This window comes from Culex quinquefasciatus, chromosome 1, assembly GCF_015732765.1.
Source record: "Culex quinquefasciatus strain JHB chromosome 1, VPISU_Cqui_1.0_pri_paternal, whole genome shotgun sequence".
In the NCBI taxonomy this organism is placed as follows: domain Eukaryota; kingdom Metazoa; phylum Arthropoda; class Insecta; order Diptera; family Culicidae; genus Culex; species Culex quinquefasciatus.
In genome coordinates, this window is record NC_051861.1 from 120,670,824 (window position 1) to 120,696,931 (window position 26,108).

At 37.2% G+C, this 26,108-nt stretch overlaps 2 protein-coding genes across 5 annotated transcripts in view; both read right to left on the bottom strand.

The window, feature by feature from the left end:
• Positions 1-326: 326 nt before the first annotated feature.
• Positions 327-1,229, bottom strand: LOC119771123. The gene has a single exon (XM_038266525.1). The coding sequence runs from the start codon at positions 1,227-1,229 to the stop codon at positions 327-329; it is 903 nt and encodes a 300-aa protein (XP_038122453.1).
• A 5,563-nt stretch (positions 1,230-6,792) lies between these two features.
• LOC6053843 (protein phosphatase Slingshot) overlaps positions 6,793-26,108 on the bottom strand; it is a 34,290-nt gene continuing 14,974 nt past the window's right edge. For 2 of the 4 annotated variants that reach the window (XM_038251696.1, XM_038251714.1), the window contains exons 2-6: positions 22,160-22,218; positions 17,421-18,578; positions 15,204-15,269; positions 11,065-11,259; positions 6,793-11,006 (exon numbers count right to left, since the gene is read on the bottom strand). In XM_038251696.1, coding sequence (XP_038107624.1) covers positions 8,228-11,006; positions 11,065-11,259; positions 15,204-15,269; positions 17,421-18,578; positions 22,160-22,218 — 4,257 coding nt within the window. In that variant the 3' untranslated portion in view covers positions 6,793-8,227. The remainder of the gene's footprint in view (positions 11,007-11,064; positions 11,260-15,203; positions 15,270-17,420; positions 18,579-22,159; positions 22,219-26,108) is intronic. The other 2 variants (XM_038251705.1, XM_038251724.1) reach the window with 1 other exon arrangement.

The window sequence follows — 26,108 nt, forward strand, 5'->3', positions numbered from 1 at the left end:
TACGAAATAGTTTTTTTTAGATTTAAGCTATGTCTTCTGGATTGTGTAAACATTTTACTAAAGATCATGATTGACTCTATCAAATATGTATGGACGAACAAAATAAATGATGCAAAAGCTTCCCTCAAAAATTAAGCCAGAAAAACAATTAAGTGAAAAGAAATCTAGGTTTTGGAGAGATTGCGAAACAATGTTATTTGCATGGAAAAGAAAATGCAACGTTTGCAACTTTTGGTTCATGTTTTGTTTTATTAAATAATTTAAATCCACTTTCATATCCAAACAATTTCATACGCCAGGTCATCTCCTTAAACCCAACCCACCTCTCAATAATGCGGCCTCGGGTAGTACGCATCGTTCCGTTCAGCGCAACAGCTGTGACATCCACACCCGCTCGTCTTTCCGCCGCACCCTCCAGGCTTCTTGGCCACCAGCTGGGCCGCCGACTCCTTCAGCAGGTCCAGCAGCGGCTCGTAAACCTCCAGACAGCGCTTAATTTTCTCAAACACCAGCGCAATCGGATCGTTGGTGTGGAATTCGCGCGTTACCTTGGCCTGACAACGGGCCGCCTCCTCCGAGAGCAACGATGGGAACGTGAACTGGGTGTAGACGCGGTCCATGTAGAACTCCTTGGTGCTAAAGTCCAGGAAGCCTCCGCGGACGGCACCGATGAAGAGGGCCTTGGCAAGTTCGTATTCGCGGGAGAAGTTACCCTCGGCGACCTCCTCGAGCACGTGCCACGGAGTTCCCGCGAGTAGGTAGTCATCGCGCTTCAGCTGCAGCATTCCGCTGTCCGGCAGGGGGACAAAGTACTTCTTGGACGGGATCAGCTTGCCGTAGTGGTGGAGGTAGCATCGGAGGGACTCTTGGGCTCGCTCGTTCACGTCTTGGATGCGCAGTCCGGCGATGCACTCGCGGGTCCGTTCGGCGTAGTCGTTACAGCGGTACGGCTCAAAGAACTGCCAGATGACGTTCTCCTTGATGCCAGCTTCGTCATCCCAGGCGACCAGATCGATCAGGACGCAGCGTGCAAGGCGCGAGTCCCCGCAACCGGACGGGTGTTCCGGGTTGGCGAGAAACCGTCGAACCGTCGAGTCGTCCAGCAGGTAGTACGGAGCGCAGTCGTACGCGGCCTCCTCGAAGCTCTTGAAGGTGGCGATCTGTTCGGACTCGGCGCCCAAGACCACCGGGCAAAGCAGGGCGGCGGCAAGTGCTACAAACAGACGCATGGTTCAGGGTAATTTGAGATACCTTTGGCGGGGATGTTGGAGTTTTTATACGCACTGGACTCGCGCAGCTGGGATCATGTTTCTGTGTTGTGGCGAGCTCAGTGCTGGCAGATAGAACACGTAAGCGAAAGAAATGTTTTGCTTTTTTTTTTTGGATGGGAGGGCTCATCACACGCATCTGTGAGGTGATGAGGGACGGCAGGAACTAGCGAGAGTCATCCAGCACGTGCCGACTGGAAGCTTTTTGTTACATAATAAAATATACCGTTGTATTTGTTATTTTAAGCTTTTAAATTATTCTGATTTTGTTATTCCTCAAGTCTTCATAAAATTTTGGCATCAGTCCATACAAACAGAGTATGTAATTACAGTCGACTCTCTGGCTGTCGATCTTCTCGATATCAATAATTCTCCATCTTTCGATGAATGCTTCAGTCCCTTCAATCTGCATACTTCAATTACCTTCATTCCTCGATATTTTCCCTTGCTTGAAGGATCTCTTCCTCGACGGTCCCTTGGATTCTGTTTGCTTTAAAAATCTCTTCCGGTTGTCAATAACTTCACTTTCTCATAGCTTGCATAGACATTTTTCTTGGCGACACGAAGCCTTGAAGCTTGAAGGGTGTTTGACATTAGTTTGTTTTTGTTTGATGGACGTTGCCATGATTTTCTCCCATAGCTGGGTATCAAGAAAAAAATATTTTCAATCGAGTCTTCATTATGCATCGTTCTGTAAACTGATGATTCTCTTCCTCGACGGTCCCTTGGATGTTGACAACCAGAGAGTCGACTGTAATTTGATTAAGCAATTTTCTGAGATATCGGACCATATTCGGACCATATTTTTGCATTTTGTTTTAATTTTGATGAAACTTTGTGTGTACTTTTTCTATGAGCAAAGAAATCATTTTGCATAACCAGTCCGTCAATACAATTTTGGCAATTTTGGTTCATACAAAAAGACTTTCAAAATATTAAAAAGTCTGCCAATGCATTTCCGAAAACGAAATTTGATTGCTCAAACACAGCGCCATTGCTTGGCGACGGTCGGTAAACGTAAACACAAAGCCGAAACGAACGAAAAATGAGCACCACTCAAGCAGCCGCCCGAGCGAGACAACGTGCTCTTTCTCTTGCTATCGTTTTTCGCCTCTCTCTTCATTGTGTTTGCTGCGTGGTGACAGAAGTCATTTGAATGCGATCATGGGAGAGATGATCGGAATCTCGGTAGAATGTCAAACCAGAACTAGAAGGAAGTCAATGACTGTGTGAGTGACTTCACATGGCACTCATTCGTATGTGTGTAAAACGTATGAAAGTAGAATGTCAAAATCAGGTTGTCGTGGTGACAACAATTGGAGTGTTCTGTCTCCTAGTACTTTAAAAAATAGCAACACAACAAAATATTGCGCATAATAAGCAATTCTGAAAATTGTATTTCTGGATATGTCTGAGATGACAAAAATTCCCCTTTTATAAGTTATGGCACAAGCACAACCCAGCGAGAATTTCGGCTTGAGCCTCGAGTCGATTTAGCCTCAATCTCGAGCCACTTGAGGCTCTGGCCGAAATTCTCACTGGAAAGTTGGGTAAAGTTCATTTGGAAGTGTTGCCAATTCTTCTAATAAATCTTTTTTTTTTAAATTAGAAAAACCTCGAAAACAAGTCATAAGATGGCATTTTTTTCATCTAAAAAAAAAAACAAAAACTAGAATTTTCAAAAATGGACATTTTACGTTATTCATTTTTTGTGTGGAAAGGTCAATTAAAACATGGATTATTTTTTTGGCTGTGACTAATTTTCAAAGTATTAAGCAAGACATACAATTTTGACAAAGACACAAAATCGATCGGTAAATTCGTTTTCAAGAAACATTTTAAATATTTCAATAGAAGCCCCCCCCCCCCCTTTTTCAATATTGGCTCGAAAAATCAGGGGTCAAAAAAATATTTTTTCAAAAAACTCCAATATTTCAATTAAAAACTTAGTCTAAGTGCAATCGATTGAATTCAATTTTAGCATGTTTGGGTTGATTTAAAAATCTTTTGAATTGTTGAAATTTTTCGATGATTATTACCGCAAAAAGTTTTTTTTTTTCGCTAAAATATTTGTTTTCGTATTTTTTTTTTTTTTTGATAACTAATGATTGCAAAATCACTGAACTAGTGTAAAATGCATCTTAAATCACTTTTTCTGTGCACATGTTGAAACTATGGCTTTTTTCAATATTTATATTTTTTATTTTTATTTTTGTTGTATTATTTTGAATAGTCGAGCTTCCAAGATGGCGGCCAAAATGGCGGTGATAACATATTGAAAAATTGCATTTTTCAATTTAAAAGGCATACAAATATTCAAATTTGACAAAAATAGGGTCGCAGAACTCGAATTTGATGTAAAAAGTAAAAAAAAAATAAAATTAAAAAAATACGAAAAAAAATTTTGATCGTGATTCGATTATCCGAAGTCGCAAACAAACCTTTGGATAATCAAACTTCGGATAATAGAAACTTTGGATAATAGAGGCTTCGAATAATCTTGAAAGAATTGCTTACAAATCACAAAAACTTTAATTCCAAAATCAGTATTTTTAAATTTTTGATTTATTTCAAATTTGTTTAGGGTTAAGGTCCCCTAAAGCAATGGAATTAAATTTCATAATCCGACAAGTTACAGAGGCCTTACCTTAAAAGCTTACCAAAAACATATATTCTAAGGAAAAATTAAAACTGCAATCAAAAAGTACTCCGTTTTTTTAATGTGCTTTTAAGCACAAAAAAAAGAAAAAGAAAAAAAAATAAAAAATAATAATAATAAAAATTAAAAATTTGATAAATTTGGTTTTTAAAGGAAAAAATTATGAATTTTTGATTTAAAAAATTATAACCAAGACTTCCTTCTAATTTCCTTGAGATTTTTTTTTAAACAAATATAAAGCTGCTGAATTTTTTTTTCAACTTCCCGAAAATACAATTTTCTGATATGGATATAAATATTTGAACTCTTTTCAAATGACCGAGCGACGTACTTGTTTTATTTTTAGTACCTATTTTAAATTGCATTTATCTTGTTTATTTTATTTTATTTTTGTTTTTGGTAGTACTTGACCTATTCTACCAGCTTCTGTTATTACATTTTGCCTTTCTAATTTTTTCATGATTTTACAATCACTTTTTCATTTGTTGCTTGGTCTTCACATTTTCTGCTCTAGAATGACCACCAGTGATGTCAACCATCGCGACGCTCATTTTTGGTTCGCGGCACATTTTTCGTTTGTAGTGCTTTTCAGTTACGGAATTCGATAAAATGGTGTTTGAAGCACTTGTAGAACTCACCAACAGCAACATTTCTTCAGAACATTGTATAGCTGTAAATTCATACGCAAAAAGTTACAAGAAGATTCCACACCTCAGGACCAATGGTTCGCGATGCTTTCGTTTGCCTAACACATTTTTGGTTGTAACTTTTTTTGTATTTTTCAAAAATCAATATTTGGATTTGGTGTGTTCTACAAGTCCTTCATGCACAACTTTGTCAAATTCCGTAACTGAAAATCACTACAAACAAAAAATGTGCCGCGAACCAAAAATGAGCGTCGCGATGGTTGTCATCACTGATGACCACATTATCACAGTGTAAGACATTACAAAAATTACTGCATACTTCTTTTTACTTAAAATACAGGAAATGTTAGCAAAAAATACAGCCAAAGTTGACCCCTAAAAATACATTTAAAAAAAACATTGGCAAGGTCACATAAAACAAAAATTTAAAGAGTTCTCCTTCCCAGTGCATTTTAATGATACAAATTTGGTTGAAAAATTGATTTTTGGCGATTTTTTAGATCGAAGCCCGTCTAGAGGCGGGGTTGGGTTGTAGAGGGTTAACATTAAATTAAGAAATAGCCACTGAGCTCGCTTTGTAAATGCGGCCTCGATACTCTTCATGGGTCATGGGAAAAATTACTTTTTACTCAACAAAATGGACGCTTAAACTTGCAAAACAATCGCGTGATCATACTGCTAGCGATCAACTCTCAAAACTCTAAAAAACGTAAAAAAAAACACATTGAAGCTGCTAACAACCGCGTGACATCGCTGCTCGCAATCGACTGACAAAAACATGTTCTTTAACACAATAAATTCGACGTACACAACCGACGGCGTACCTCCCGATCAACAATGATAAAGGAAGGAGAAAAAGGACACATATAATCACGATTAATCCTGCAGAGCAACCACGCGGCCCCGTTGCTCGCAATCGACTCGAAAAACAATCTGCAATAATTATTTAAAAAACTAACATAATCCACCTATGTGGTTGGAGCCTTCCTCATTTTTTACCAACAATGGGTAATATGAGTGGTATGGACACATACTTCAGCTATTTTTTTAGATCCAGAAAAATAAGTACACAGATATAACTTAAGTGGTAATAACTCGATACAGGGTTGCCAGTTCTTCAATGTTTTGGACTCGTTGGAATGGTCTTTTGATTACCCAACCAACGATGGGTCGGATGATGGAACCGGACATCGTTTACATACATTTAAGTGAGATCCGGCATCAAAAAAGTACAAATATATCACTTAAGTGGTCATAACTCGAGACAGGGTTGCCAAATCTTCAATGTTGTGGACTCGTTAGAAAGGTCTTTCAATTACCTAACCAACGATTGGTCAGATGATGGATCCGGACATCGTTTACATACATTTAAGTGAGATCCGGCATCGAAAAAGTACAAATATATCACTTAAGAGGTCATAATTCGAGACAGGGTTGCCAGATCTTCAATGTTGTGGACTCGTTAGAAAGGTCTTTCAATTACCTAACCAACGATAGGTCGGATGATGGATCCGGACATCGCTTACATACATTTAAGTGAGATCCGGATATATGTGAAAACACATTTTTATACATAACTTTTGAACTAGTTATCGAAACTTCAAACAATTCAATAGCGATGTATGGGACCCTAAACCAAGTCGAATGCGACTGGTTTGGTCAAAATCGGTTCAGCCAGTTCTGAGAAAACTCAGTGAGAATTTTGGTCACATACATACATACACACACACATACACACACACAGACATTTGTTCAGTTTTCGATTCTGAGTCGATATGTATACATGAAGGTGGGTCTTTGAGCTTTTAATAAAAAGTTCATTTTTAGAGCAGGATTATAGCCTTACCTCAGTGAGGAAGGCAAAAAGGGACGCCAAAAGAAGTTCGCGAGCAACTGCGTGGCCCAGCCGCCTACAGTCGACTTCCTTACAATACAATATAACAAATTTCTTTGAAAACTTGTTTTTTCGGAAAACTAGATATTTCACAAATGTTTGTGTTGTATTTTTGGAGACACATTTTTTTTCGTTTTTTTTTTTAGGACATCGAATAATCGAGTCAGGACTGCATTACGATTTGGGACATTTCGAAGAATTCAATATCAGCAACGGAAAGCACGATTTGTTTCTTTACTCATGTTTTTTTTTTATCTCTTTTTCTTTGTTTTATTCTTTAAATACAAACTTTCTCGTTTTCCTATAGTTTTGCTTTTTTTTTGCTTCTTTCTCTTGCCTTCTCTTCCTCGCCGCTATTGTTTTGTTTCCGAGTCGGCTCTCACAATAGTTTTTTTTACACTTTACTTTTTTATTACCTTTGCACATTCCTTTCTGTCTCTCAGTTTAAAAGCTTATAAAAACCACATAAAATATTCGAACAGTTACTTGAATATTGTTGCTGTGTCTGTTATTTGTTTTGTTTGATTCGCTAATATGCTTTTTTTCTCTCTTTCCTTTTTTTTTCTTGTTGCCACTAGTTTTTAGCTTCTTGCTTTGTTTTTCTGACGCGCCAACAGCGAATAGCGAGCGATAGCCGTAGTAGTAGTTGTGTAATAGTGATAGCAGTACACACGCACACTGCGCAAAAAAATGGGTGAAGGAGGGGAGTTTTCAAAAAGGTTTGGCGGCAGCGAAAGATTTTTTTGTTTTAAAAAAGCACATTTTCTTGGGACTTTTGACTCTCTCGCAAAAAAAAACTAGGACTTATTGTTGTCTTCCTGGCGGGAAAGCCTAACATGTTTTTTTTTTGTTTACTTTATGTGTATGTGTATATGTACAAATTAGAGCTGTCGCTGTGACAGTTTTTGCGCAATTTAAGCTAAATTAACACAAACGCGCGCGCACGCAAAAAATGCATTCGTTGTCACACCATCCACAAATACTCGCGCAAGCGTATGACCGTACAAATTTCTTCTTCCTTTCTTCTTCGTTTCCTTACAATTATGTATGTAGATAGATAAGTTGTATAAGAGGGCGTTCAACACGTCGTTTTTGTTTTCCCCTTTTCTTTAATTTTTGTTTTAAAGGGAGAAGGACTTTTTCGGAAACAAACACGAATGTCTGTTTTGAAAAAAAAAACAGGAGTCGATCGCGAAGCGTAATTTGTTTTGCAGCTAAGTTTTCCACCTTTTTTTGCAGGTTAGAACATGTTTGTTTGTAAAAAAAACAGAGAGACCAAATTTGTTGTGACCTTTTGCGTTAAAAACTGTAAGCTTTTGCTCGAAATAGCTAGGTTGCGTCGCAACCGATATCGCCATACTGCAGTTCAAGATGAAGTGCAAAACTGCAGTTCGGCGTGAATTTGAACGGAAAATTCACGACGAACACGCGTTTGGAACGCAGTTTCGAGCAAAATTTCACACTTTTCAAGCTTTTAAAAGGCGTTCCCGAAAAAAGGTTTTTTGTTTGTGTTTATTTTGTAGAAATTTCCGCTAAAATCAAACGGCGTCCTAATCGTTTGCTTCGAGTAATACGTAATACTGCCGACGGTTTCGAATTTTCGAACAACAAAAAAAACCTAACGAATTCGAAAAAAGAAAAAAAACACAAACAAACGGGGGACGAACTAAACTTTTTGAACCGCACCATTTCCGGTCACGTTGAAATCAAAAGGGGAAACCAACAAAGAGAGAGGGAGAGAGAAACAATTGACACAAACTTACATCGTATTGTACGCCGTAGCTGCCGTCGTGGAAGTCGCGTTGATCCGATGCTTGGTCAGGTTGATCTTGGCCAGCGGGTGGGTCTTGCCGTGGTGCTGGACCACCTTTTTGGTTTGGCCGGTGACGCCGGTTCCGCCCGTGCCGCCACCCGTCGACGCTGAGGTGTTGTTATTGTTGTTGTTGTTGTTATTCGAGGTTCCGATGATGATGCCCCGCACGAAGGGGGCCCCGGCCGGCGGGATCGGTGGCATCCGGCTAAAGTCCGCTAGGGTGGTGTCGGTGCCGGAACTGGACTTGAGGAGGGCGGTTGAGTGTGAAATCATGAGGGGTTTCTGCTGGTTTTGTGCATACTTGAGCGGCTCGAAGACGGACCGGGGTCGCTGGCGGAGCACGACCTGGACCTGGTCCTGGCCGCCGGTGGTGGAACTGGCCGAGCTGCTGGTACTGTTGTGCCGGTGGTGGGTGTTGAAGGAGGCCCGATGTTGGCGCGGGGCTTCGTACCGGCCGACGAGGTCCCGCACGGTCACGTCTTCCGGCGGTTGCGGGCTCTGCTGGTTCTGCTTGCCTCCGCCGGCCTTGTTCAGTTCGATGTGTATGGCAACCGGAGAGGATGGCAGCGAGCGGACCTTTTTCTGCTCCTTGCGGCTTCGATCGCTGGAGACTTTCGCCTCGAAGCTCATCTTGAGGTTCCGGACGATTCCGCCCACGCTGATGGCGGTGTTTTCGTCGTTCTTCTCCTTCTTCTCGTCGGCGAGGTTGGCCGCGCCGGTCCCCGCACCGGACGAACTCTTCCGAAAGCTGAACCTCCGATGCTGGCCCTTCGGGGGAGGCATTTCTTCCGGTTTCGCCTTCGGAGCGGTTCCTCCGTACGAGCACAGGCAGTACGAGTCCGGAGCGGACGCCGATAGACGCGTGTACGTGCTGGAAATCATCCCTGGGGCGTTCCGATTCGACGGTAGGGCTTCCTCGCTGTTCGATCGCTGCCCCCCGGACGAAGACTTCCCCCGATCGCCACACTTGGGGTGCTTCTGGCCGAACTTTTCGCTGCAAATCCGCTTGATCGAGGACGAGGATCGCTCCTCGATCTTCTGCTTCGTCCGCTTGACCGTCCCCGGATGCCACGGAATTTCGTCCTTGTCGTACGGGAAGATCCCACTCTGGCCGAGGTCCTCCTCGGCGGCCATCATGATTGCACCCGCCGGAACCTCGATCACGGTTTGTATGCTGCTCGCGGCGCTGTTGCTACTGCCGGTGTCGTACGAGCCCCAGCTGCTGTTGCGTGAGGGTGGCGCCGGCGCCCCCCTCTGCTGCTGGTTATCGCCCGAGCCCCAGCTCGAGTGCCGCGACGCGGACGAAAGCGTCCCGCGGATCATGTCCGCCACGACGGCGGAGTCTACGCTGGACCAGGAACTCTGTCGAGACACGTGCTGCGGCTGCTGAGGGGGAAGCGCGACAGGAACTTGCTGGATGATCTGGCTTTGACTCGTCCAGCAGACCACCCCCGGTTGAGCTATTGAAGTGTCGCTACTAGTGCTAGTAGAAATAGTATCACAATGTTGAGAAGTAGTGCTGGCCGCCATTAACGGGATGCTGGCCCGGAGCTCCTCCCCGGGATCCCACTGGTCTTCGTCGGACGCCGCCAAGCTGAGACCGGTCGCGGACGCCACCGAAGAGGACGAACCTTTCCGCTTGTGGCTTCCGCCGGAGGTTTCTTTGGCTTGTTTGTTCGACTCCAGCTCGCTGATGATGGACCGCACCGAGGACGAGGACGCCGACGGAGATTCGCTGCCCTCCTGCAGGTGCACAATCTGGTTCTGCGAGACGCTGTAGTTCTGGCCGTTCCCGCACGGCATCCGGATCGTCTTAACCTCGATGTTCTGCGCCGCCATCAAGTGCTCCAGCGAGTGCGACTGTTGCCGGCTAGTCTCCAGCAGCAACGCGGCCTTCTCCGAGTCCGGAGACCAACTCTTCGGTCGTTTCCCCCGCCTCCTCAAAAACCGGCCACTTTTACTGAGCGAGTTCTGATTGCTCTCCCGGTTCAACGCCTGAATCAACGGAGTCGGCTCACTGCCCGGCAGCAACCGCCCGTCCTTCGTCCCACTGCCACTCTTCAGATTCGTCTCACTCTTACTCCGCTGCAGCTTCTCCCGGTTCTTCATCGCGTCCAACATGCCCTGGTACGTCTCCAGCTGCGCAATAAAGTTCTTGTTCGGCTTGATGCACGTCCGCTTCAACTTCACGTGCTTCAGCGCCTGGTCAAAGTCCCAGTTGTTGGCCTTCATCGCGTACGCTATCACCACGGACGCCGACCGCGAGATGCCCATCTTGCAGTGCACCAACACCTTCGAACCCTCCATCTTGGCCCGCGAAATGTACTTGAACGTATTATCCCAGTGCTTCAGCAGGTCCGTCTTCTCGTCGTCGTACACGCGCACGTTAAAGTAGTCGAACATCCCCGGAAAAAAGTTGTCAATCTCCCGCGTCACGTTCAGAATGTGGCGAACCCCGTTCCGCTGCAACTCCTCCAAATTACTCGCGTTCCACTCCGACCCCAGGTACACGTGGTCAAAGATCTCCGTCGGGGCGTCCATCTGCCCCAGAATGACCAGCATCTCCTCGTCGATAAACGACTTGTACTCGCCCAAGTCCATGTCCAGCTGCTCCTCCAGCCTCCCCCGGATAAACTTGGACGTCACCACGTCCAAATCCACCGTCATCATAATCTCCTTGAGCTTTGTGCGTATCACGCGTTCCGTTTCCTCGCGCTCCGTCGGCCTAAAACCAAAACCAAAAATTAATTTCCAAACGAAAAAAATCGCAGAGAGAAACTCACTTGTTCCGGATCGAGTCGGGCGAGGCAGGGCGGCGGCTCTCCAGCGCGTCCATCGCGTGCCACTCGTTCAGACAGGACCGGTCCGAGGTGATGTGGCGCTCGTAGTACGGGACCCACTCGTGGGAGGTGCCCCCCGCGAAGAAGTTGTGCTCGCGCGCCTTCGACGACACTTTGTGCAGGGTTTGGAGGGCGGACCTGTGTGTGTGTGTTTGAGAGGAGACATGGTATGTATTAGAACTAGACATGGTAAATGTAGAACTAAACCACAATGGCATAAATATCTAGAGGTACTGGTAGAGCAATACAATGAGAATATTTGAAAAAAAAAACCTTTTCAAGAATAAAGGAGACATTAGATTACGACAAAGAAATAAACAAAGAATTCGCACTTTTTCGTGTTTTACAGTTAGCAAACTCGAAAGCATGGTTAAATGTATGCAGGTTAACGTTTCTGCAAACAAATGCAGGCAAAAAAAGTCTAAAAGTGCGAGTTTCTTTGTTTGTTTGCCGTAGTATAATACCTCCTTAAATTTTTAAAGGCCAAATCAACTTGAGGCTCGAGCCAAAATTCTCACTACACAAATGTAATCTTTTAATATTTTACAAAAGATGTTCAATATGTATATTAGGAAGATTTACCATAACAAATATGTTTGCAAAAAGTAGAACTCAAAGTCGAGAAAAAGGCTTATTGCCTGTCAAGCTCATTTTTTTAACTTAAAGGCTCTTAGCTTGGAGAAAAACACTTAAATCACTTTTTTTTTTCTTAGGCGGTAAGAAGCTCAAAATGACCAGAACTTCATGTGGTGCTTGCTTGCAATATGTTTTGATGAAAAAATCAAATGATTTTCATTTGCTAATTTGAATTCGATTGAAACCTTCAAATGCCGAAAATTAAAAGGACGTTTTTTATGTTTTACTCAAACGAAGTGATACAGAGGGAAACCAATAACAATATCTTTTAATTTTGTTACAAAAAAATCTAAAATTTAGGACTTCAGAAATTTTAAAATACAAGTATTAAAAAATAAAATACGCATGTAAAAAATTAAAAATATTCTAAATCAAAAAATCAATAAAAATCTAAAATTTTAAATTCATGTTTTCCAAAATTTAATAACTTAAATCATTCAAAAATTCAAAAATCAAAAACCTAGAATTAAAAATTCAAAAATATTGCTTTTAAACTTGTAATGTTTAAAAGCAATATTTTTGAATTTTTAATTCTAGATTGAAATTTCAAAAAAGTCAAGAATTTAAAATTCGAAACATTTAAAATTCAACAATTTAAAAATGCGAAAATAAAACAAAAACAAAAGTACAATAAAATCTTAAATTCAAAACATAAAAATTTAAAAAAAATCAAAACGTCAAAAATTAAAATTTTGGGATTTGGAAAATTAAATAAGTTTGTACTCGCCAAAATTTCTCTCTGGATTATCGAATCACGAAATTTTTGTTTTCAAAATCTCTTTCCTAAAAAATGACTGCTACGTAAAAAATGCTGTTATGCAATCTAAGATGACGGCAAAAATGGCGGTATTCAAAAGAAATTAAGATTTTGTTATGGACAATTGTCCCTTCGGGGTCGGAGATTTAAAAAAAACGTGTTAACGTGATTTAGAATTTTAAAATCTAAATCGGCGGTGATAAAATATTTAAAAAATGAATTTTGTAGTTTGATAAGTAATCAACTATACAAATTTCACTAAAATTAGTTCGCAAACCTCAAGTTTGATGTTAAAAAAAAAGCGAAAACTATATTTCGAATAATCAATAATTGATGTAATCGAGGCTTCAAATAATCGAGGCTGGACTGTATTTTTAAATTTTGAAATGAACTGTATTTTATAAATTCTTTCAAGTTTTGAATTTTTTAATCTAATTGATGTTTAGAATTTTGATTTTGTTTTTTTTACACTGTAATTTTTTTTTTTTCAAGCTGGCGTTCACGAAAAGAAAGCGAAACTTTTCTTGACCACGTTCTTTCCAAACTCCGTACTTAGCCTAAAACGACTGTAACTTTTGCAAGCAAGTCCAATTTATTTGTTTCAAAAATGAAAATGTTTTTTTTTCATAGCAGTGTTTCCGTCATCACTTTTCTCTAAAACTTAAACTAGAATGACTACGTTTAACCAAACTTTTCTTTGGGCATATTTTTCCCGGAAAACTTCTCATCAATACCGATAACTTTGCAGAAGACATCGTGAGCAATTCTCCCAAAAATTAAGAAATTTATTTAAATGTTTTTTTTTTTGTATTTTATTGTCAAGATGAAATTTAGCATGTACTTTTTTATGAACAAACATATTGCAGAGTTATTTCGTCGATACAAGTCTCCATACAATTTTGGCAACTGTCCATACAAAAAGTCTATTAAAATATTAAAAAATACAAAGCCTTCCATCAGAAAACGGTTACATAAAAAAGCCATGATTTTTTAATTCAACAATATGCAAAATTTTCTTTTTAAAATTCTCGTTTTTGAATTTATTTTAGATGTCAACAAAATGCCATCTTTTTAGCTTTGGCACAAGCTGGTCAAAATTAATTTAATAGCGAAAAATTTTTTAAACCTTTTTTTAAGATGTGAAATCTATTTTGCAATCGAAAAGATCACATATAAATATATATATTTTTTTTTTTGATAATAAGGTTTTTTTCTTTTAAGTCATGACCAAACTTGACCATCTCTAAAAATAATGTTCGGAAAAGTTCAGAAATTTGCTCATAAAGATTGAACGAATGGTTACTCCGAAAGAAAATAACGCAATAAATATAAGATTTACTCTAAATCACTCAACATACGATGATTTTTTAAGAGATGATACTTAAGGACGTATGAGACTAAGATAAACAAACAAACAAACTCGCCCTTTTTGACAGTTGGACCGTTTTCCTGTTTTAACTTTTTTCCTGCATTTGTTTACAGAAACGTCAACCTACCTACATTTTGTTTTATTTCAGCGAGTTTGCTAGTTTGGCAAACTGTCAAACACGAAAACGTGCGAGTTTGTTTATTTGTTTTGTCATAGTCTAATACCTCCTTTAGAAAATATCCGTCCGATATTCAATGTCCAAAGATGGTAGCACATATTGAAAAAAAAATCAAATCAGCCTTAAAATTTGGTATGGTTTTTATAAGAAATTTCTTTTCAAACATTTTCAGATATTATTAGGTCAAGCCTGGTCATGTTTTCTACAGGAAAAAAAGTGCAGTTCTCATTAAAAAAAAAAAAAACAATTTTAATCAATTTGATAACGGTACACAAATTTATGTGAATCACTTTTTGATTGCTAATTTGAATTCACAAACGTTTTCAACTTTACGTTTTTAAAAAACAATCATTCACTGAAAAATTGGCAACTTATCTAATCTAACACAAACGCAGCCAGTCCGATGAAAGCATGCTGAAAAGTCTTGTAATTTGATTACGCCCCAAGCATCCAAGCATGTAATAGAATATTTAAAGCGGCCAGCCCAACTGCGTTGTGTTTACCGCCAAAAGGATTCTGAGAACGGTTCACATTTCACAGAATCTACTGGGAAGGGAAGATGCGTGGACATACCGCAACAAACGATCTAATTGATTGAAAAATTGGCAACACTGATAAATTAATGTTGACCAAATTGTGCCACAGTTCAAAAGATGACATTATTCTTATCTAAAACATATCCAAAAATAATAATTTTCAAAAATAATATTTTGCGCAATTATTATTTTTTGTTTGAAAAGTACAATTAAAAAATTGCTGACGAATTCTGAGCAATACCTACAACTTTACCAAAGGCACCAAAACGATCAAAAAATTAGTTCTCAAGTTTTTAGATTTTTTAGTATTCTTTTTGTATGGATGGTTGCAAAAAAATGTATTGAAACTTTAATGGACGAACTAATGACGCAAGATGGCTGCTTTGGTCATAAGAAATGTCCCTCCAAAGTATAAAATACAAAAGATAATCGATGGCCAAAATTTTAGACAATTCCTCTGTTTGTTTGAGGCGACTTTAACCTTCTTGGTCATTCGCTCGGATTGCCCAGAAAAGATCAAACAGGCTTGAACATGTGTTTAAGATGGTTTGATGCCTAGAACAGCGTAACTTTCTACCATCATTCAAAATTCCCGCTCACACTCACCACATGGCTTGCACGGAGACCGGCTTGAAGATGTGCTGCTGCCCACAGGAACTCACACTGAATCCACTGTACGGAAAGAAATGATCCCCATTAGCTCACAAAAACCTTTCTTCTTCCTCGTCACTCTCAAATTTGCACCCTTACTAGCCTGTCCCATTTTGAGGTCATGTCGAGGAATTTCAGGTGCTCACTTCTTAAATGGTAGATTATGATGTTAGGAACAATGTTTTCTTAGACAAGAAAAAATAATAAAATACTTTCTCGCACCCCCTAGTCGATTTACTGAAAAAAGTCACTTTTTTGAACAAATTTTCTAAAATCGCTTGGAATCAATACAAAAACTGTTTCGATCAGGTGTGTATTATCTTCAAACGATAGGTTTTTGTCCATAGATTAAGATGCACTATCAATATTGGACGAAAATTTAAGTTTTGGACTCTCCCAGGCGGATTTGTGTCGAAAAAATCGCATTTTTCGAAACTTTTTTCAGAAATGTTCATTTAATTTAGGGTAGCCTATTTTTCCCAGTAAAACCAATACGTGCAGCTTGTAGGAAATTTCATGGCGAACATTTTTCTCTCTGAGAAAATGCAATTTCGACACTCCAGAGCCGAGATATTTGAGTTTTAGTGAGGAAAAAGTGCCAATTTTCAAAATTTCTCAGAATTCTGAAGCAAGGCCTACTAATTACACGATGTAGCAAGCATATGTCTCAAAGGTCAGGGTATGCTTTTTATAGTAATTTTGGCCGCTGAATCCGAATCTGAAATCAAATTTCGTGCAAACAGTGATGTTTTGGAGCTACACCCTTTGGAATGTTATTTGCGTGTTTAAGAGGTAGTTTTTGTAAATATTGCTCGGTTTGTTGTCGTATCAAGGTGCTCCGATTTGGATGAAACTTTCAGCGTTTGTTTGTCTATACATGAGATGAACTCATGCCAGTTTGGAGTTTGAATTTTCCGAGGATTTCGAATATGACAAAAGTGAGACTAAACAACAGGACAATAACTAACATTGTAAAATGTTTGTTATAGAAAAATCGAAAACTATGAGAAAAACTGCGATTGGCCAAAAAGTTATTACTGTAGGCTTATAGTCCATGAAATTCCCTAACTTGAACTAAAAGAGTATGGGTGTTGGAGGCTGTTGCAAAAATATATTGAGGTTTAAAAAAAACAATTTTTAACAGTAATTTGCAAAAGCTATGAGAAAAAGTTAAACCAATCTTGGATGTCTATGGCTCATTTTGAAGTGCTTCAAAAGACCATTCAAATGCATCTAAGATAGTTGAAATTGATGAAGTTTTACTTAAATACGAGCAATTTTAAGATTTTTTATGTTTTTTGGACCTCAATCTTCAATGCCCGTTTTACCCCACTTCCCTTTGTCTTAGAGGGCTCATTTTTGGCATGAGTTTATCTCATGTATAGACAAACAAACGCTGAAAGTTTCATCCAAATCGGAGCACCTCGATACGACTCTAGAACAAACCGAGCAATATTTACAAAAACTGCCTCTTAAACACGCAAATAACATTCCAAAAGGGTGTAGCTCCAAAACATCACTGTTTGCACGAAATTTGATTTCAGATTCGGATTCAGCGGCCAAAATTACTATAAAAGCATACCCTGACCTTTGAGACATGTGCTTGCTACATCGTGTAATTAGTAGGCCTTGCTTCAGAATTCTGAGAAATTTTGAAAATTGGCACTTTTTTCCTCACTAAAACTCAAATATCTTGGCTCTGGAGTGTCGAAATTGCATTTTCTCAGAGAGAAAAATGTTCGCCATGAAATTTCCTACAAGCTGCACGTATTGGTTTCACTGGGAAAAATAGGCTACCCTGAATTAAATGAACATTTCTGAAAAAAGTTTCGAAAAAATGCGATTTTTTCGACACAAATCCGCCTGGGAGAGTCCAAAAACTTAAATTTTCGTCCAATATTGATAGTGCATCTTAATCTATGGACAAAAACTATCGTTTGAAGATAATACACACCTGATCGAAACAGTTTTTGTATTGATTCCAAGCGATTTTAGAAAATTTGTTCAAAAAAGTGACTTTTTTCAGTAAATCGACTAGGGGGTGCGAGAAAGTATTTTATTATTTTTTCTTGTCTAAGAAAACATTGTTCCTAACATCATAATCTACCATTTAAGAAGTGAGCACCTGAAATTCCTCGACATGACCTCAAAATGGGACAGGCTAACCCTTACCCGTCACCGTCGAGCCGAATCGCCGTGTCGGCCAACACTCGCAACACCAACCCGACCGTCGTCTTCTCGTTGCAGTCGATCCCGAGCAGGCAGGACTCTTCAATCTCGCAGCAACCGCCCAACACTTGCTGCTGCTGACTCCCACCCCGCAAACTTGCACTGGAACTGTTGCTGCTGCCGGTCGTCGTCGGCGTGTTGGTTCCGGTTCCTCCCCTACCCCGTGAAATGTCACTCGGCGCCACCGACGTTGACGCCACGTTTGTCTTACTTGCTACACTATTCACACTACAGCTAGGACTACCACTAGTACTGCTAGGTTTATTGCTATCACATTTATCGACACTCGTCGCGGACGTCGTCGCCGTGGACGTGGTCGTTGACGCCGACGCAGAAGCCGCGGCGGCGGCCACAGAGAGCAACGACGGAGGCAACGCGATTGAGGCTATCGTCGTCACAGACGTCGCCGCGACGATCTTCGGCGAAGAAGCACTGAGAACACAATTGTCTAAGCTGGACACAAAGGTTTCGTCCACGGTGGAACCGACGCCGCCGACGGTGCTCGTCGAGGGGGACGCGGCCTTGTACAGCGTGGCGGAAGTGATCTGCTTGCCAATCAGCGGGATCATGGCCGGCAAAGGTGATACCGACGCTGAGGACGCCGACGTCGCCGCGGGCAGCGGACTCCCGGCCACGCTGGTGAACGCCGACGAGTTGGCCGTCGTCAGCGAGCACGCCGTCGTCATGAGCAGCTGCTGCTGCCTGAGTCTTCGAGCCGGAGGTCGCGACACCACCACCAAGTAGCGCGTCCTGCCCGCCCGCAGCGATTCCAGCTTGACCGCCATCTTGAGCGTTTCCTCCGGCCGCAGCAGGTTGAACATGGACTGCAGGTGCTGCTGGATGTCGCTACCGGCGGACGCGCACGACGAGGCCGTCGAGGAGGTCGACGAGGCGATCGAGTCCCGCTCGTCGGCGCTGTCCGACCGGGCGCACAGCCGGAGACCGGGGTTGGTGGGGGCGACGCCGGGAGGGGGCGGAGCAGGTTCCAGCGTGATCGCAGCGGATGCGGCTTCGACGCCGCCGGAAGGGGCGCAAAGCTGCTGCTCGTTCGAACCTAGCATCAGGGCGGTTCCGCTGCCGGCAAAGTAGCATTCACTCAAGCTGAAAAGGGGTAGAGGGAGAGAGAAGAGAAAATTAGTCAAGGATTCTAAAAAATAACTATACAAAAATGTGTTCATTGCAATTTTATTTCAGTTTATGAGGAAAGAGTTCCACACAAAAACTATGTATTGTTACACGTTCCCCAATGTAAAACTACCACCGTTTTTTTTTTCTTTTTTTGCATTTAAAACGTAATACTGTTTTTTACTTCTCGAATCTCTTGTATCTTTCGAACATAACGGACAATATTAAAAAAAAAATCTTCAAAACTCAGTTTGTCGAAGCTCTGCGTTACACAAAATCTGTAAATAAAATTACATGCAAAAGCATGCAAATCACATTTGTGAGAAAAGTCATTAACAGCTTTACACATTGAAAGTTTTTTTTCGAAAGAAAAATTGCAGGATTTTGAAGTGTGAAAAGGAAAAACGCTAATATGAGCTTGACATTTCGGCCTATATACAGTCCAGACTCGATTATCCGAAAATCAATTATCCGAAGGTTTATAAGGGACTTCAAATAATCAAATCACAAACATTTTTTTTCGTTTTTTTTTCAATTTTTTTTTTGTTTTATCATCAAATTCGAGTTCTGCGACCCTATTTTAGTCTAATTTGAATAGTTGATTGCATATTATTCAACAAAATGCATTTTTTCAATATTTCATACTCCGGCATATTGGCCGCCATCTTGGATTTAAAAATTCTAAATAACTTTAGAGTAGTTAAACACAGAGAAAGTTTGTTTTCGTGATTCGAAAACCCGAAGCTTCGATTTTACGAAGTGATTTTTTTCCAAGGCCCTCGGATAATCGAGTCTGTACTGTAAAACATTGTTTTAAAATTCATATTTACAAAATCTGAATAGAATAATTAAAAAAACATATAAAATTGAAAAAGTAAAAAAAGTTTAAAAACGTAAAACAAATTGAAAATACAAAAAAAAATAAGGTATAAAACCAATAAAAAAAATATTTAAAAAAATATATTTATCATTCTTTTTATTTTTAAAATTTTATCTTCAAGAATTTTTAACGATTTTAAAATTTGTTAAATTTTAAATTTTTTTTATTGATTTTATCGTTTTTTTTTTAGATTTTATCTTTTTTTTTATTTGAAATTTTACCTTTTTTAATTTTGTGCCATTTTTTCAAAATTTTATGTAAGTAAAAATGCAAAAATGACCCAATTCTTCTTATTGTCACTTTTGATGACGGTATTTGCATTTTTTTTTTTTTGCTATTTTAAATCTAAAGTTCTAAAATCTTATAGATTTTTAAAATTTCTTTATTTTGATTATTTAAGCTGTAAGATTTTTTTATCAAATTTAAGCTTAGGCTGGTACAAATATAAAAAAAATATTTTTTCGTTTTTCCAATCGTTCGAAGTTGTACTTTTTTATTTTGTGCCATTTTTTCATGTTTTAGTATTTGTTTTTTTTTTGTAAAATAAAATTTAAAATAATTATAAAAAAAGGTAAAAGTAGGGGAACTATACCCTTTCTCAGCCTATTTCTATTATCGGCCTATCAGCACTTTGATCATGAATTACAGCTTTCATAAAGTGTTTTTGACTGTTTCAAAGTAATAAATAGCTCAAAGAAAAGTGAGCAAGCAACTCTACATAGTTGATACATCTGAAAATGACGATTTATTAGCGGAAAACGGCAAAAGTGATGAGAATTGGTCGAACGGCTTAGAGTGATTAAAATGGGTATATTTCCCCTATTACTAAAAATATCAAATTAATTTAAATTTTTTGTTTTGTTTTAAATCCTCAAATTTGGAAGTCTCATAGATTTTTTAAAATTCAGATTTTTTTGTTATTTCCAAAATTTTAAGTATTTTTACAAATTTTTAAGTTAGGCTGGTGCAAATGTTTTAAAGTTTTTTTGAAAACACAAAAACAAACAAAAAAAAGTTTTAACAAATAAGGGTTTTGAAATTTTTTAATGTAGGCTTTTAAAATTTGTAAAGCTCTTAAATTTTTCAACAGTTCAAAACAACAAGTATGAAAAAATAAGTTTTTTTACGTTTAAATATTTTTTTTCGATATTTTAAATTTTTACGGCTCAAATGTTTTAATTTTTGATATTTTTTTTGTAAAGAAATAAAAAAATAAAATAAAGGTTTCAAAATACTTTTTTTCTTTTGGTTTTTGATTTTTTTTTATTTTGAAAATGTTGAATTTTTTTAAATTTTAAGAAATGTATCCTTTTTAAAAAAAAAAAACAAATAAAAAAAATAGTTCTAAAATACATTAAAATATTTTTTCAAAATAACCTTTTGACTTTTTTTTAAATTTTAAATCGTTGAGTTTTTTTAAATTTCAGAAATTTTAGATTTAAATTTATTTTTATTGCAGCGTTTTTGTAAGGACAGCTGATGGTGTAGTTTTAATAATTTAATTTTGCTCAACTGATATATTGCAATATTTTGGAAATAAGGCTTGACCAAAACGACATTAACCATAAAAATGCAAACAATCAAACAAAACAAAAATCTCTAGAAAAAAAATAGAGAATAGATTGAAATCTCGCTATCAAATATGGGAACCAAAACAAAAACGATTCACCAAAATTCAACGCTGATTTAAGACAACAGGTGCCCTCGAGTTGAATGGAACGACCCATTAGCGAAAGCCGTCAAACTTTGAACCGGGACCTTGAAAAATCCCGCTCAAAGAATCCTCTATAAAAATTTCACGTTGCGTCACGTCAACACGCGCATTTTACGATTTGTTTTCCTCCAATAAAATCAAAGGACATTGGCAGCTCTAACCTCAACTTATTTTTTTCTCATTTTTCATTTTTGAAGGAAGTTCAAAAGTCCATTCCGTCGCAGAAAAAAACGTGTACACGCGAGAGTTGGTTGTAAAAAAAAAGAGTCACAAAAATATTATGACCCGGTGCAAGTCCCTGGCCCAATGTCAAACGTGGCGCGCACCGCGAGCTAAATCAAGTGTTACGTCCGGCGTCGGTCGGCGGCGACCAAAATGTGGACCAGTTGTTCGTTCAGTCTGCGCGACGACACCAGCAAAAAAGAAAAAAAACAGTAAGACAAACCTTTAAAAATAGAAATTATAAGCTAAACTGCGACGACGACGACGAGTTTTGCGACGAAGGCGCGATTATCTTTATTTTTTTTTTTTTTGCTATGAAAGAAGCGAAATCGAGAGTAACATTTTAAAAAGGATTTTTTTAAACCTTCAAAAAAAACATGAAGTAATCAAAAGTAGTTATTAACACTGATAAATTTAAACCTAATTTTGACCTTTTCCAAAAAAATTCCAAGAATTACTATTAGTCATCAAGAAGGTCCGGTTATTTCAAACAAAACCCCGCAAAAACCATATCTGAACGATTCTTATCTCCACAAATCAACGTCGAACCCGGTTTTTGTTTGCGGAAAAAGGTCGTAAAATGTCGCCCAGTTCTCAACAAAGTCAATGTTCGATGCAGCTAGCGAATATATATATATGTTGATAATGATAAAGCATCCCTCAGAGAGGGAGAGATCAACCACCCAGATTCTCGCACGATCCCACCAGAACGATGAACGAGCGAAAGGTTGAAGGACTCACCTTCTGGTCACTTTAGCATTCTCTACGTCTTCCGCACAACAACAACAACAGCTTGTGTCCTGTCAGTAGTGGTCCAAGGAGGGGGAGGAGGTGGAGGGACAGGAAAGAAGGAAAAAAAAGAGAAGAAATAAGTAAGTAAGAATTAAATAATACTTTAAAAGTTAATGAATGAAAATGGCCTCTCAGGCAAAAAACAATTTTGGAGGAAAGTAAACTGAACAAAAATATCAATGTAAACAAACAAATCAATCAAAATATTGTCTAAAAGTCGTCAGAAGTCTTTAGGATAAAAATAGCCAAAGAATAAGAAAACAACAAAAAGATCTGGAAAAAAAATAATTTAAAAATATTTATTTTCTAATTTTCTTAAAGATTTTAAAATTTTTAAAGATCTCAATTTTTTTTATTTAATTTTTGTTATTTAAAAAAATACGTTTTTTTTTTTAATTTGGTTTTTAATTTTTTTTACGGCTTTTAAGGCTGGTGCAAATTTTATTTAATGTTTTTGTTCCCCCCCTTCAAAGTTGGCCCGAAAAATCAGGGGGCAAAAAAATATTTTTTCAAAAAACTTCAATATTTTTATGAAAATTTAAGTGCAATTAGTTAAAATCAATTTGAAATGAATTCTCCTGCGTTTAGAATCATTTTTAGCATGTTTGTGTTGATTTAAAAATCTTTTGAATTTTTGAAAATTTTCGATGTCTACTATCGCTAAAGTTTTTTTTTTTTCGCTAAAATTTTTGTTTTCGTCAAATTTTACATTTTTTGAAAACTTTTATTGCAAAACAACTGAACTAGTGTAAAATACATTTTAAAACACTTTTTCCATGCAAATGTTGAAACTATGGCATGTTATTTTAATATATTTTTTTAATTTTTTTGCCCCTCCCCCTCCCTCCCACCCCCCTTGACTCCGGCCGGAGCCGAGGGACAAAAACTTTTAAAAATATTTGCATCGGCCTTATTAGAATTTGCAGAAGTTTGAGAATTTTTATTTTATTAAAATTTTCAAATTTTAGTAATTCTTCGAATTTGCAGAAAATTATTTTTTTTAATTTTCTGAATTTTTAGAATTTACAGAAATTTCAAAATTTTCTGAATTTTCATTTTTTTTTTGAATTTTTAGAATTTTTTTAATATTTAGAATTTTCAAAATTTTTAGAATTCCCAGAATTTTAAAAAATTTCAGAATTTTTAAAATTTTAGGAAATCTTTAGAATTTTTAGAAATTGTATTTTTTTTTAGAATAAGGCTGGTCCTTCCCCCCCCCCCCCTTCAAAGTTGGCCCGAAAAATCAGGGGGGGGAATTTTTTTTTTCGAAAAACTTCAATATTTTTATAAAAATTTCAAGTGCAATTAGTTAAAATCAATTTAGAATGAATTCCCCTGCGTTTAGAAACATTTTTAGCATGTTTGTGTTGATTTAAAAATCTTTTGAATTTTTGAAAATTTTCGATGTTTTTTTTCGCTAAAATTTTTGTTTTCGTCAAATTTTACATTTTTTGAAAACTTTTATTCCAAAACAACTGAACTAGTGTAAAATACATTTAAAAACACGTTTTCCATACAAATGTTGCCATAGTTATGTTATTTTAATATTTATATTTTTTTATTTTTTGCCCCCCTCGACTCCGGCCAGATCCGAGGGACAAAAACTTTTAAAAATATTTGCATCAGCCTTATTAGAATTTGCAGAACTTTGAGAATTTTTAATTTTATTAAAATTTTCAAATTTTAGTAATTTTTCAAATTTGCAGAATTTTAATTTTTTTAAATTTTCAGAATTTTTATAATTTACAGAAATTTCAGAATTTTCAAAATTTTCTGAATTTTTAGATTTTTTTTTAATTTTCAGAATTTTCAAAAATTTTAAAATTCCCAGAATTTTAAAAAAATTCACAATTTTCAAAATTTTAGAAAATTTTCAGAATTTTTAGAAATTATATTTTTTTAGAATTAGGCTTGTACAAATTTTATTTAAAGTTTTTAAATATTGGAAAGTTGTACACCAAATTGTTGGAAATAATTTTTCTCATCCGAATCCGGCATAAGTTTTACAAAAATGTTGATAAAAATGTTGAAGGTAAAAACACATTTTTTCGAAAAATCATACGTTTACGCTATTGGTTCATAGGTGGCGACATGTGTCTTTTAGCTTTGCTGCAAATCCTCTATCTAAAAAAAATACGAGTTCATAATAGGTACAAATAATTCAAATCTGAGAAAACAGATTAATTCGAGAAAATCGGATCGTTTATTTCTTTATGTTTTGTAAAAAGTTTCGATATTATTGATTTATTACCGAATTCGGTAGTTAAAAATCGGTAAAGTCAAAATGAACAATAATTTTACCGAATTTCGGTTGTTTGATAAACAATAATGAACTTCATAAAGGAATTTCGGTAAGTTTTGACCGAATTCGGTTATTTTACCAAACTGTTCGGCAGTTGAAAATTCGGTAAACTTTACCGAATTCGGTAAAAAAAAATCAAAGTGTGTGTGTGGCATAATACGTCATAAAATGCCATTACACGATTTCTTAACAACATTTGCTAAATAAACAAGTAATCGTCATCTTTTTCTCGTCAAAATTGCTTAAATTTTGAAAAAAACAATAATCAAGTTGATTTTCCTTATAAAGCAAAAAAAAAGTGGAAGAATAAACTATTTTGAAATAGTTTTTTTAACATCTGAAAAATAACAGTGATAGATTCGTCCAGCTATTAATTTTAATTTATTATGATAAAGCGGATTAAAAATTCACTATCCTAATGATTAATTAAAAAAAAATGCTCTGAAAACTTAAGTAAACAATGTCTTCAAACACAAAGAAGGTTTGTTTCATTTTTATGAATTCAAAATTGGCAAAGTCAACAAAAAATCAAAATAAAATCACGTGGTCTTCAAACGTGGTTTATGCACGATCCTATACTACAAAAGCAAATAAAAGGTGCTTTTAGTTTTTTTTAATATCTTCTGAGCATTCTTCAAGAATAAGTACTTGAGAAATGTAACCTATTTCAATAAGCATTAATATATATTACCATGTTTTTTTTTTTTTTTTACTGAGTAGCAATAAAAAGAAATAGAAAAGAAACAACTCGAATTCAAGGCCGAAAACTACAAAAAAATACAAATCCATAGTACATGTCACGTTTAGACAACAACTGATCGATTTGGTGTCTTCGTCAAAAGAGTTAGAAGCAATTCTCTACCAAATGAGCATTTTTAATTTTTACTTTTAATCCATCTTCAAAAAAAAAAAAAATACAGGGAATTTCCTCATTATTTTTTTTTAAATTGTGTTACTTACAATTGGCAATTTCTTGAAAATGGTGCACTTTAATAAAATCTTACTAAAATAGGTTTTGATTGTAAATTTGATTTTACATTAAGGTCGTGAGACCAAAGTCAAGGGGGAGGACGAAACATTGAAAAGTATAAAAATTGAGCTACCAAAAATATTTGCGGCGACCGAATATAAATAAAGTAAAAAGAAATGAACACTTTGAAGGTTTTTTTTAAATCGCTGTTTTTTCAAAGACTTCGTCAATGATTGTTGGCTAAATCTTGAATTTTATGAAAAGATGGCATTTTATCTTCCCTAAAATACATCAAAAAATAAGTAAAATTAGTGTTTTTATGGAAATCAATTTTAGTACCACAAAGTGATTTTAAAAATCAGCAAAAAAAACAGGAATTTGTTTATCCACAGATTTTTTGAATACTGATTTCTGAAAAAAATATTGACAAATATGATGTTTTGATCTTGTTGAATAATTACCATTTTTCTTCGTTCCTTATTTTTCATTAATATGAGTAAATTTCATATAAATTTATTTAGAACCCCCTATAATGGAAAGTTCGAAAAATGTTGGAAAGATCCTTTCAAAGATCCATTTTTTTTAGCCTTAGATGTTGAAGAGTTCATATGCAGTTATAATTAGTT

Excerpts from the sequence above, each read along its gene's own strand:
- LOC119771123 (XM_038266525.1), bottom strand. The coding sequence starts at position 1,229 with ATGCGTCTGTTTGTAGCACTTGCCGCCGCCCTGCTTTGCCCGGTGGTC.